The sequence below is a fragment of the Notolepis coatsorum genome (genome assembly GCF_963971535.1).
Source record: "Notolepis coatsorum genome assembly, chromosome: 6".
Classification (NCBI taxonomy): Eukaryota; Metazoa; Chordata; class Actinopteri; order Aulopiformes; family Paralepididae; genus Notolepis; species Notolepis coatsorum.
Window position 1 is genome coordinate 117,316,334 of NC_140170.1, and position 13,761 is coordinate 117,330,094.

The 13,761-nt window shown below is 44.5% G+C and overlaps 1 protein-coding gene across 1 annotated transcript in view; it reads right to left on the bottom strand.

Moving 5' to 3' along the window:
• LOC311229653 (gamma-glutamyl hydrolase) overlaps window positions 1-13,761 on the bottom strand; it is a gene marked incomplete at both ends in the record, with an annotated part of 196,343 nt that overhangs the window by 71,430 nt on the left and 111,152 nt on the right. The window contains one exon of the mRNA XM_084315730.1: window positions 13,232-13,370. Within this exon, the coding sequence (XP_084171856.1) occupies window positions 13,232-13,370 (139 nt within the window). The remainder of the gene's footprint in view (window positions 1-13,231; window positions 13,371-13,761) is intronic.

Below are 13,761 nucleotides of genomic sequence, written 5' to 3' on the forward strand. Positions count from 1 at the left end.
CACGAGCTGCGGCGCAGGGCCAAGGTGGGATTCATCATGACAGATGTGCGTAGAGCCTGCTTACGCACGTGTGATGAATGCCGACTTCCCTGTGCGTGCGCTAGTTCTAAATTCCGTGCTTACGTGTGGAAGTAGGTCAAGGTCAAAGTCCACGTTGATGAATGAGGGCCCTGGCCCCAGTGCGTGAATATTAAAGGCAACCAACTTGTGTTCAGCGTTTCTCTGATTGGCCACACGGCCACGTGACCGCGCTGCCGAGCGACGTGACCGCGCTACCGCGCGGCAGAGAGTTGCGCCGCCCACGGCAGCGGCCGTCTTCCGTTGTAGAATTGTTTACATCAGGGTGAACGCTATTGTATTCGCAAATATGAGAGCCAGCAATACGCAGCTCCAGTTAACCTAATTTATACCGTAATGAATCATTAAAAAAATATACCGTTAACTGGAATATGTTGTTTCTTTACACATATGTTGGGATTATGTAATTGGTTTGTCATGACAAAACAATAAAAATCGCTACTTTACATCAGGGTGAACGCTGTTAGTAACGCTGCCACCACCCACTTCAATGACAGAGCTCTCATATTTGCGAATGCATAAACTATATCTTAAATTATGGCTATGTGTCTAATATGGCTGTCGCGAAGTCATTGATAAGCCATATTAGACACATAGCCATAATTTAAGATATAGTTTATGCATTCGCAAAATATGAGAGCTCTGTCATTGAAGGGCTTCTACAACGGAGCACGGCCGCTGCTGCTGCTGGAGCTGGACCGAGTCAAGCCGGCGGCGGCGCACGGAAGCCGGGGACAAACCACCGCATCGCCCCGCTGGCGCTTCAGCAGCCTCCACGGATGTACAGTGACGAGTGAATCTGGTAGTTGGTTTATGACGTTAAAAATGCGAAATAATAACGTTACAGCGTACAGTTCCACACTGATGTACAGTGACAGTTTCTAGTTACAGTAGTGACGCGCGAATCGAGATAGTCCTAACAGTGTTTATTATTAAGAGTCAGATAGTCCTAACAGTGTTTATAGTCCTAACAGTGTTTATTAGTAAAAGTCAGATAGTCCTAACAGTGTTTATTATTAAGAGTCAGATAGTCCTAACAGTGTTTTTGTTATTAAGAGTCCTAACAGTGTTTATTATTAATTAACGTCATAAACCAACTACCAGATTTATTTTGCACCAGGGAACTTGAAGGTTCCTGCCGCGATCGCGGCAAAAGGGGGCGGGCTAGCGGCGTCGTGGCAATCAGAGAAAAGCTGAACACAAGTTGGTTGCCTTTAATATTCACGCGTCCTGGAAAGAGGCGGTGATATCAGTTATACCAAAAGAAGGGAAGAATAAGGAACATTGCGAATCATATCCCATATCGATGTTAAATGGGAATTACAAGCTGTTCACATCTATACTAACTAGGAGAATGGAGGACATCCTCCCTGACCTGATTCACGAGGACCAGACAGGGTTCATAATAGGCAGACAGACACAGGACAATGTTAGGCGCACTTTACATGTGATAGAACAGGTGGAAAAACAACAACTCCCAGCAGCCTTGGTAAGTTTAGATGCGGAAAAGGCTTTCGACAGGGTCAGATGGTCCTTCCTGTTTAGGGTTTTGGATTTGGATTCGACGATCAATTCATCAGCTGTATAAGAGCTCTATATGACAATCCAAATGCCAGAGTAAAGATTAATGGTAGCTTGTCGGACAGATTCAAACTGTTCAGAGGGATGCGCCAGGGATGTTGTGCAAGCCCCGCCCTCTTCACGATTTTCGTAGAACCATTAGCCCAAGCCATTAGAGAAAGTAAAGAAATTAAGGGTGTTAGAATAGCAAGGGGGGACCACAGGATAGGCATTTTCGCGGATGATATAATATACCTCCAAAACCCAAACTTGACCTTCCCCAAGTTAATGACCATACTAAATGATTATGGCTGGATGTCAGGATACAAGCTGAATGTCGCGAAAACCCAGATTCTCACTTACAACTTCTCACCCAGTAATGGAATGAGGAATGATTACAAACTGAATTGGGAAGCTGAATCAATGACCTACCTGGGAGTGATTATCACCAAGGATATGTGCAAATTAGAAGCGGCTAATTACAATAAGATTAATGATAAATTACAGAAGGATTGGTCGGGATGGGCTACAGTGCACATGATGGATTTCAGTACCAGAATAGAAGTGATCAAAATGAATATTCTGCTAAGGCTGTTGTATCTCTTCCTCTCACTACCAGTCAAGGTCCCCGACTCCCAATTCATAGCATGGGACAAAGAGATCTCTAGGTTCATATGGGCAGGGGGCAGACCTAGGGTGAAATTCAAAACATTGCAAATTGAAAAAGAGGGAGGAGGCCTGACACTACCTGTAAATGCAGCTGTCGCCTATAGAGGGCGCATGTTTATTTTTATATTTCATTTTATCTCATGTGACGTATCACGTCCTGTCTCACGCTCTGACCCAGCGTAGTTTGATCAGATCTGGCGGAACGTGCCCAGACTTGTAGGAGAAGATAGCGCAGCAGATTTGTGCACTTTATTTGTCAAAGATAAAAGATTAAAGTACTAGAGTTTTGAAGATAACCCCCTCCCATTGAGCTGCAAGCAGGCCAAAGTGGTTCGTAAAGTTTATTCACACTTTTCGTTTTGTTTTTGTAATTCTATTGACTGAATTGTATGAGTATTGACTGTTGTTATTTCCTGCTTTGTAGTTCTACGGTGGTGATGAACCCGATGCTATGATGCTAACTAGCTCCAGCTAGCCTGTATTCAAGAATATGCATCAATAAACAGCCACCTGTAATTAAAGAACTCGGAGTCCTCGTCGTGCTTCAATGGGCGGCACAGTAGAACACTAGACTGTGAAGTTGAAGACTCCAAATGAGAAGTGAATCACGTCGGGTAGAGGATTGTCTGCAGTTGAAGATGTATCGTCGGGTAGAGGATTGTCTGCAGTTGAAGATGTATCGTCGTGTCTGGTGAACCTTTGTGCTGGGAAGGAGCTGCAGCAGTGTGCACACGGCTAATCAAGCGAGCTCGTTGAAGAAGACGGCTCGAGATCGGCGCGGGTACAGGACTCTGCTACCGAACTTTCCACGTAACAGTAAGACTTCACGGCATCCTTCTTAAAGAAGCAGCAGACGTTTCCCTACATTGGACTGCATATAGGCAAATGCCATTCACCAAGTTGACTGACTACACATCTCAGGTATTGACTTCTCATCCAAGTATTGTTGTAGGCTACAAAGTACAATTGCATTGCAAGCGCGCACATTCTTGAGACTGTATAAGGTTGTTTATATACAGTTTAATACTTTTTGGCCATTTAAGAATAGTTCAATTTCATTCATGAAGTCTAGCCTTATAAGGTTAATTCAGAAAAGGCCAATCTTAAAGGGTATATTCGAACTTGATACTTGTTTTTTTTTTTATAATAGCCTCTAGGCTTTCCTTTTCATTTCGTTTTTGAATTTCATATTAGCCTACACTTTATTAGTTATATCCCAGTATAGTAGGCTACTTCATATAAACGTAGGCCTATGGTTTATTTTTATTTTTCGTAATTTGTATTTCACATTAAAGAAAGGTGTTTTGAATTAGCCTACATTCTTCAACTAAATTAAGCATTCTATTTTGAATACTTAAGACCTTTGTTGACACTTTATATGATTAAGCTTACACATTTCATAGACTGAATTCATATTAGCCTACCCCTCTATTTACAGATCATATTCTTATTCCAAGATATGGTTCATAAATATTTAATGAATACATAATTGATTGATTTTCCACACAGTGACAACAAGTCATACTTACACACTGAAGAAAAGGTAGATTTATTTTCAACTTTATTACTACATTATTACTATACAGTAAACATGTCACAAAGGGGTGAAATAGAGCAAACTGAAACACAGATTGAGGCAGACGAACTAGACTATAGTGAGCCAGTCGTATCTGCCACTACCGTAACTGAAGCACAGGTTGAGGCAGACAAACTAGACTATAGTGAGCCAGTCGTATCTACCACTACCGTAACCAAAGCACAGGTTGAGACAGACAAGATAGACGATGGCGACGTATCTACCACAACCTCAAATGAATCTCAGATTGAGTCAGACCAGCTAGACGCTTCCAGCGAGCCAGTCGTATTTACCTCATCAGACTTGCCTCCTCTAGCTAAGGCAGATTCTACACAGCCTAGGAAAAGTGAACGCACTCGGACACGTTCTGAAAAGGGACAGGCTCTTGTAGACGATAAGGTGACGGATCTAAAAGTGAATTTCAAAAGGGCATATGAGAGGTGGAAACACAACATAAATAAACTGAAAAGATCCATCAAGTATAAGGACGACTCTGACCTAAGGGAGATCATAGCCAGAGTAAATTCAGCCCAAATTGAGATTGATGGTATTTATCTAAAAATGAGAGACACTTTACATCCCGATCATCCAGACTCAGAAACCCGTAGAAGGAATGATGCATGCCAATCGATCACCAGGACTGCTAATAAAAAGGCTCAGCGGTTCCTCAACGACGGTGGTTCCGAATTCTCAACCTGGCCTGATGCTGAATCAGTGTTCGAATCTACAAGTTCCCAATCCTCCTTCTCAAGGACCAGACGGTCTACACAGTCTTCACACGTGTCACACGACGCAAGACAAGCTGCAGCGGAAGCAGCCGCAACTACAGAGGTACTAAAAATTATGAAAGAACAGAATGAGCAAGAAGAAGAAATCCGAAGACTGGAGCAGGAAGATGAAAGGCTGTCGGCTGAAAACGACGCAGAGAACGCCAAGAAAAGAGTTCTATTCATCATGGAAAGTGCTGCTAGGAAAACAAAGCTAGAAGCGAAAAAGAGAGAAGTGGAACGGTTAGAGGAACTCAAGAAACTCAACGCAGCTAAGGCAAAGCTAAAGGTTTACACTGAAAGCGTTCATAATGACGATGAGGAAGATCATCTGTGGGTACCTCTTCTACACTATCCTTCAGCACATTCGCTAGCTCTCCCCCACAAGAAGAACTGCGTCCTCATGCGCCTCCAGTGTATCAACCCAACCCCAATCCGGCAAGTAAAGCTCAAGCCTCACAGCCCTACCAGGCCACAGTACTAATAACTCGACCTCACCTGCACCTATCTTTACCCCAGTGTCTGTGCCACAAACAGTCACATCTCACAACATTTCTAATGATCTTGTGAGAACCTTAGCCGAAGCCATAACAGCTAATCGTATTCCAATCCCAGAGCCTGCGGTCTACATGGGAGATCCGCTAAAGTATAATGATTGGAAGCTTTCGTTCTCCACTCTAATTGATAGGAAGAATCTGCCGGTTCCAGAAAAGCTGTTTTTCTTACGCAAGTACGTCAGCGGTGCTGTCAAGAAGGCTATTAAAGGGCATTTCCTGGCCGGAACAGAATCCGCTTACCTTGCCGCCTGGAATGTGCTGGAAGACAGATTTGGCGATCCCTTCCTAATCGGTCAAGCATATAGGGACAAGATCCACGCATGGCGCAAAATTGGCCCCAAGGATAATCAAGATCTGCGTGAATTTGCAGACTTTCTCAGCAGCATTGAATCAGCTATGCCTTATGTACAAGGATTACAAGTTCTCAATGACTGCGTCGAGAACCAAAGGATAGCGGTAAAACTACCTGACTGGTGCAGCTCACGGTGGAACCGCACAGTCGTAACAATCCAGGACGAAACCAAGGCGTTCCCTGACTTCAAGGTCTTCGTGTCATTTCTCAGAAAAGAGGCTTGTATTGCCTGTCACCCTATCACTTCATGGCAAGCTATGAACCCAAAAGAAGAGAAAACAAGGTCAAGCGAGCAAGACAATTCTAAGGAATATCGAAACCGCAACATTTGGTGCCAAAACCTTCACTACAAGCTCGAGTGAAAAGACAGACAACAAGTGTCTGTTCTGCAAGAAGGCAAACCACACTCTCCATAAGTGTTACAGGTTCATCAAAAAACCTATGGAAGAGAGAGTCACGTTTGTACACCAGGAGAGACTCTGTTTTGGCTGCCTTGAAACTGGCCATCAAGCCAAGGTCTGCAAATCTAGAAGCAAATGCGACACATGTGAAAGACCTCACCCAACATCCTTACATCAAACCCGTGAGAAGGAAGACCAGCCAAAAAGAAAAGACAAAGACAAGGGGTCCAAACCAGAGACGACACAAGAGGCAGATGAAGCTACCGCTCTTAGAATCGTACAAGACAAGAGTGGCACCCACACCTCACCAATCGTTCCAGTCTATATCTCCACACCGACTGAACCAGACAAAGAAGTACTAGTGTATGCTCTGCTCGACACTCAGAGCGACACTACTTTCATTCTGAAAGATGTAGCTGACAAACTGAACATCACACAAGATCCAGTAAAGCTCAAGATATCTACCATCACATCAAGAACAAAGGTTGTGTCCAGTGCAAAGGTGACAGGTTTACAAGTGCGAGGTATCGGGTCTGAAATCAAGATCAAGCTCCCAGTAAGTTACACTAGGGAATACATACCAGCAAACAGATCTCATATACCCACAAGAGAAACGCCAAAGTCCTGGCCACACTTGGAGCATCTTGCAGATGAGATGTCCCCAATACTCGACTGTGAGGTAGGGTTATTAATCGGCTATAACTGTTCCCAAGCCCTAGCTCACAGAGATGTTGTCCATGGCAGCGAAGATCAGCCTTTCGCGCTCAAGTCTGCACTGGGTTGGAGCATCGTTGGCTACAACAACGCTGCCACTGACTACGAAGATGAAATAGGTGTCACTCATCGCATCATCACAAAACAAGTCACACCTACCACCATGGCTCACTTAGAGCTCAAGTCTGAAGTCCAATTCGCCTACCGAACTCAAGTGAAAGAAATGATCTCTCCATCAGACATAATCAAGGTGTTCGAGTCAGACTTCGCTGAAAGGACAAGTGAAGAAGTTTCAATATCACAAGAAGACCTCCAGTTCCTCGCAAAACTGAAGGGAAGCATCAAGCAGAAGCCGGACGGACACTACGAGATGCCGTTGCCTTTCAAGGAAGAAAGGCCAAGTCTGCCAAACAACAGAGCATGTGCAGAACATCGACTGAAATGCCTGGAGAAGCGTCTAAAAAGGGATGAGAAATACTGCAAGGATTATGTGACTTTCATGGAGGACATAATTGCAAGAGGCGACGCTGAAAGGGTCACAGAGACTGAAATGGAAAGTCAAATAGCATGGTATATCCCTCACCATGGGGTTTACCACCCCCAAAAGCCCGGGAAGATTCGAGTGGTATTCGATTGCTCCACCAAGTTTCGCAACACGTCGCTAAACGAGCACCTGCTGACTGGACCAGACCTCACAAATACACTCGTTGGGGTCTTGTGTCGTTTCAGAAAGGGACAGGTGGCCATCATGTGTGATGTGGAGCGTATGTTTCACCAGTTTCATGTCGCACCACAAGACCAAGACTACCTCCGATTCCTGTGGTGGGACAAAGGCAAGATGACAGATCCACCATCGGTGTATCGCATGAAGGTCCACTTGTTTGGTGCTGCATCTTCGCCAGGATGCGCCAACTTCGGACTCAAGCACCTGGCAGCAGAAGGAAGAACAAAGTTCAGCGAATCAACAGTGAAGTTCATTCAACAGAACTTTTACGTCGATGATGGACTGACAAGTGTGGACAGTGAAACCACGCGTCTCGCGGGCTCCCTGCCAAAGGGCTTGTGGAGTCAAACTGGTTCACGGGGCCCAGTTTCTTATGGCAAAGAGAACTCCCAAAGGAAGAAGAGACTAAGGCTGAAGACGTCGACAGTGAAGATCCAGAACTCAAAAGAGCACAGGTTCTTACGACCAGAGCTACGGAGGAGAGATCGCTGTCAGATCGCCTGGAGAAGTTCTCAGATTGGAGAAGGGCAGTAAAGGCCATAGCAAGACTCAAGCGTCGTGCAAAAGAAGCAAGCGGTCTAAAGACAAGATTGGTTGAAGGCACCACTCTTGAAGAAAGACAAGAAGCTGAACAATTCGTAATCCAAGTAGTTCAAAGAGAAGCGTTCAGTGAAGAGATAAAGGCTCTAAGCCGAGAGAAAGAGGTTCCTGAGAACAAGTCAACCTACCTGCACACATTAAGCCCCTTCGTGGACAGCCTTGGTACCCTGAGGGTGGGAGGAAGATTGACCCAAGCCGCACTCCATCCACATGTCAGACACCCAGCCATTCTTCCAAAAGGACATCACGTCTCTCGTCTTCTAGTCAAGCACTACCACGAGAAGGTGTGTCATCAGGGTCGCGGAATGACAATCAATGAAGTACGCGCCAATGGAATCTGGATTCTCGGATGTAGTAGCGAAGTGTCATCTCTCATCTTCAAATGCATCAAGTGCAGGAAGTACAGAAAATCGAATCAGGAACAAAAAATGGCCGACCTGCCGCTAGAGAGGATGGAGAGTACGCCTCCATTTACGTACAGTGGCATGGACTGTTTCGGACCATTTTATGTCAAAGAAGGAAGGAAGGAGCTGAAGAAATATGGGCTCATATTTACCTGCATGTGCTCAAGAGCCATTCACATCGAGGCACTAGACGACCTTACTACTGACGCCTTTCTGAACGCGTTGCGCTGCTTTATCGCAGTGAGAGGCAACGTAAGACAACTCCAAAGCGATCAAGGCACCAACTTCGTAGGTGCGCGCAACGAGTTCCAAGAGTTGATGAGAGGACTAACTGAAGAACGCATGAAAGACCTGGGATGCAGCTTCGTCATGAATCCTCCTGCAGCCAGTCACATGGGCGGTGTCTGGGAGAGACAGATCCGTACCGTAAGGAGTGTCCTCACGTCTATCCTTGACCAATCTGCAAGCCGACTAGACAGCTCGTCACTGAGAACGTACTTGTATGAGGTGATGGCTATTGTGAATAGTAGACCGTTATCCACTGTACATCTCAACGATCCATCAGGCCCAGAACCCCTGACTCCGAACCATATACTGACGATGAAGTCTTCAGTCATCATGCCCCCTCCAGGAGAGTTTGTGAAAGAAGACCTCTATCTTCAGAAAAGATGGAGGAGAGTTCAGTTCCTGTCAAATGAGTTCTGGACTAGGTGGAGAAAGGAGTACCTGCTTAATCTGCAACAAAGAAGGAAATGGACCAAGGACAGAAGAAATGCCAAAATTAATGACATTGTCCTGCTGCAAGATGAGAACTTGCCAAGAAATCAGTGGAAGTTAGCGAAGGTAGTAGAAGTCTTCCCGGCTGCTGACAATAGGGTCAGAAGAGTTAAGTTGTTAGTCAGTGACACAACACTAGACAACAAAGGCGCACGCACATCTCAGCCACATTATTTAGAGAGAGCCATACACAAAACGGTACTATTACTGGAAGCAGAGTAATGGCTCATTGAAACCTTTTTTTTGTTTTTGTGTTTTGTTTTGTTTAAAGGGTTCCCAATGTTTAAAGGGTTCCTGATGTTTTAAATGGTTGTCGAAAATCACATGTTATGTAATTGGTGGGAGTGTAAATGCAGCTGTCGCCTATAGAGGGCGCATGTTTATTTTTATATTTCATTTTATCTCATGTGACGTATCACGTCCTGTCTCACGCTCTGACCCAGCGTAGTTTGATCAGATCTGGCGGAACGTGCCCAGACTTGTAGGAGAAGATAGCGCAGCAGATTTGTGCACTTTATTTGTCAAAGATAAAAGATTAAAGTACTAGAGTTTTGAAGATAACCCCCTCCCATTGAGCTGCAAGCAGGCCAAAGTGGTTCGTAAAGTTTATTCACACCTTTCGTTTTGTTTTTGTAATTCTATTGACTGAATTGTATGAGTATTGACTGTTGTTATTTCCTGCTTTGTAGTTCTACGGTGGTGATGAACCCGATGCTATGATGCTAACTAGCTCCAGCTAGCCTGTATTCAAGAATATGCATCAATAAACAGCCATCTGTAATTAAAGAACTCGGAGTCCTCGTTGTGCTTCAATGGGCGGCACACTACCTAATCTAAAGGAATACTACTATGCAGCCCAGCTGAGATATGCCGTTTACTGGTGCTCAAGAGCATACAGGGCCAGGTGGAAGAACATAGAGACACACCTAGGACGTATCCAACCTCAGGCCAGATTGGGGGGGAAAGAACACACAACAAAACAGGGAAATAATTCAATAGTGGACCACACACTGATGGTTTGGAATGAGGTGGTCAGGAAATACAAATCAAAAGAAGACAGTAGACTTCTGATTTGGCCTTCCCAGACCTCAGGCTTTAGCTCGGGAACACTGGACGCCACTTTTGACGGGTGGAGAGATAGAGGTATAACAACCATATGTACACTTTTAGAGAACCATAACTTCATGTCTTTTGAGCAATTTAAGAGAAAATTTGACTTGGGAAATGACAATTTGTTTAGATATCTACAGCTGCGACACTTCTATGATACAGAAGTCAAGAATAGGATATCAGTAGGTGGTAACGGGGTGGTGGGAATGATGGAGATGGCGCATACGCAAACTCCAGTGAAAATAGTATCGGAAATGTACAAAGGTTTACAAGCTCGCAACAACTGTGATTCATATAATGTGAAGAAGAAATGGGAAAGTGAACTGAGTATAATCTTGATGGAGGATGATTGGCATTCTATATGTGAGACACAACACTCATCCACTAGCTCTAGAGGATGGAGAGAATTCGGTTGAAAAAATGTGATGAGATTTTTTATCACACCGCAAATTAAGAGTAAACAATTAAAAGGGCAACAACCCTGCTGGAGACAGTGTGGACAGATGAATGCCAACCACTCTCACATATTTTGGCTATGTGATAAAGTGCAACCATTTTGGAAGAGTGTTACACAGGAAATGTACAGAATTCTTAGCTATGAATTCCCCATGGAACCCCAGCTGATATACCTGGGTTTGATCACAGAGGAGACCATAATGAAGACTTGTACCTGTTCAAAATCATGATAATAGCTGGTAAGAAGGCCATCACAAGGAGCTGGCTCAAAGAAGCCGCTCCAGACAAAGAGACATGGAGGGGAATAGTGGAGCAGATAAGCGATATGAAAAAAATGACATTCCTGCTGAGAATGAAGGCAGAGACATACGACAGACGCTGGTCGAAATGGACAACATATGAGCCGTTAGATGTGTAAAGACTGCCATGGCACAATCAAAACAGACCCGACACACCAAGAGCAAATACAGCTCCCCCCCACCCACCATATAACACTGTCCTGTCCTGTGAGTCTTGTCTGTCTTGTCTGTCCTGTGGTGGTGGTTGTCATATTATTACTGTTCTGTATAATGCTTATGTAAAAGTAAAAAATGAAGAGTTATAAACCAATTTAAAAAGTTAATGAATCCTGGAAAAAATGGGTAAGACATCTATGCAAACATGGGAAAAGTTGCTATGCAAATACTGCAAAAGAAAAGTTTCTAACTGAAAATGTGAAAAAGTGACTGTGAAAAGGAAATGGAGAATGTTTATGTGAAAATGATGTAAAACGTGACTTTGGAAAGAAAAAAGAGGAAAATGAACAAAAATAAAGAGTTATATAAAATAAATCCTACATCAATCAATCAATCAATCAATCAATCAATCAGATTTATTTATATAGCACATTTAACATGACACATGTCAACCAAAGTGCTGTACAGAGTAGATACATAGATACATATAGACAACAATCACAACTCTGTTTTACGGGAGGGCACACAGTGAACGGGAAAAGCTAATAGGTAGAAGTGGGTTTTGAGCCTAGATTTGAAGGCATCTATCGAGGGGGCAAGCCTAATGGAGGTGGGGATGCTGTTCCACAGTTCAGGGGCTGCGACAGCAAAGGCACGCCCCCCCCCCCCCCCCCCCTGAGCTTAAGGTTAGACCTCTGGACTGTCAGGAGCCTCTGATCGGCAGACCTGAGGGACCTGGTGTTGGAATAGGGGGATAGGAGGTCTGAGATGTAGGAGGGGGGCTGCCCATTAAGGGTTTTAAAAACGAATAGGAGAAGTTCCAAGTCAGCCAGAAGATCCTTAAGAACTTCTACTCATGTACAATAGAGAGCATCTTGACCGGCAACATCACCTCCTGGTTTGGGAATAGCACTGCACAAGACCGAAGCAGACTACAAAGAGTGACACGTTCAGCCGAACGCACAATTGGAGGGGGGCTCCCCACCCTCCAGAACATTTACAACAAGCGTTGCAAGGGCAAGGCTAAGAGAATCATTAAAGACTCCAGTCACCCGAACAACTGCCTCTTTGAACTGCTGCGGTCAGGCAAGCGATACCGGAGTCTCAAGGCGAGCACAGAAAGACTCAGAAGAAGCTTCTATCCCCAGGCCATCAGGCTGCTAAACGAACAATGAATGAACACTACACAACAACAACCACCAAACGCACATAGCACACACATCCACACGCACACACTCACTTTAAACAAACACACTGTAGCACCCACTCCACACACTTTATAGCACACACCCACTTTAAACAAACACACTGTAGCACCCACTCCCCACACTTTATATTTATGGATGAAGGATTGCACTACAACTCGTACACCTTACTGTAAATTGTACCTAAAATTGTACCTCATCCCATTTCTGCTTTGCACTAGATAGTACTGTACATTAGTACACTGCATAGTATTGTGTATTGTATATTATATGGTAACTCAGAACATTGTACATATGTCTATACCGAACACTGTGACCTCATTTTTCTTCTTCTAAATTCATGCTATATTATGTTATTATGTTATTTGATACTATCTTGTCTAGCACAGTCTCTGGAGCGTAACAGTAAGAAGCATTTTGTATGAAAGTATTCTGTACTTCTGTATGACAACTATTAAAGAACTTGAACTTGAACCTTAAAATCTATCCTGTAGCGTACTGGGAGCCAATGAAGGGAGGCAAGGACAGGGGTGATGTGGTCTCTCTTACGGGTTCCGGTCAACAATCTGGCAGCCGCTTTTTGTACTAGCTGTAGGCGGGACAGGGAAGACTGGTTGATGCCTATATAGAGGGAGTTGCAGTAGTCTAATCTAGATTAAATGAAAGCGTGGATAACTCTCTGAAGGTCTGCAGGGGAGAGAAGGGCTTTGAGTTTACATAAATCCTACAACGAATTTACAATACGACGCCGTTCGAGAATGGCGAATACATTTGTAAATCGAGTTACGAAGCAATTCCATTCAAGAATGAGGACCAGTGTATTTACCTGGTGTGAGTGTGAGAGGTAGGGCCACAGCCTTGGTATCTGTGAGGGTGAGCAGGTTCTTATTGGCTGTGAGGACTGCGAGCTGCTGGAAACCCTGGCAGGTTCCCCACAGAGGGAAGTAGTCACCTGCCTCATTGGCCTGCAGGGTGGGGGAGAGAGAGAGAGAGAGAGAGAGAGAGAGAGAGAGAGAGAGAGAGAGAGAGAGAGAGAGAGAGAGAGAGAGAGAGAGAGAGAGAGAGAGAGAGAGAGAGAGAGAGAGAGAGAGAGAGAGAGAGAGAGAGAGAGAGAGAGCGAGAGAGAGCGAGAGAGCGAGAGAGAGAGAGAGAGAGAGAGAGAGAGAGAGAGAGAGAGAAAGAGAGGGGGGGATGGGGAGAGAGAGAGGGGGAGAGAGAGAGTGAGTGATAGAGAGAGAAATGGCAAGAGAATGAGATAGAGTTGGACTTTGGTGAGATAGTACATACAGTAGATAGATACACATCAATTTAGTGTACATTTCTGTGAAATAGCCTTGCAACCTAATCGGCTTAGGT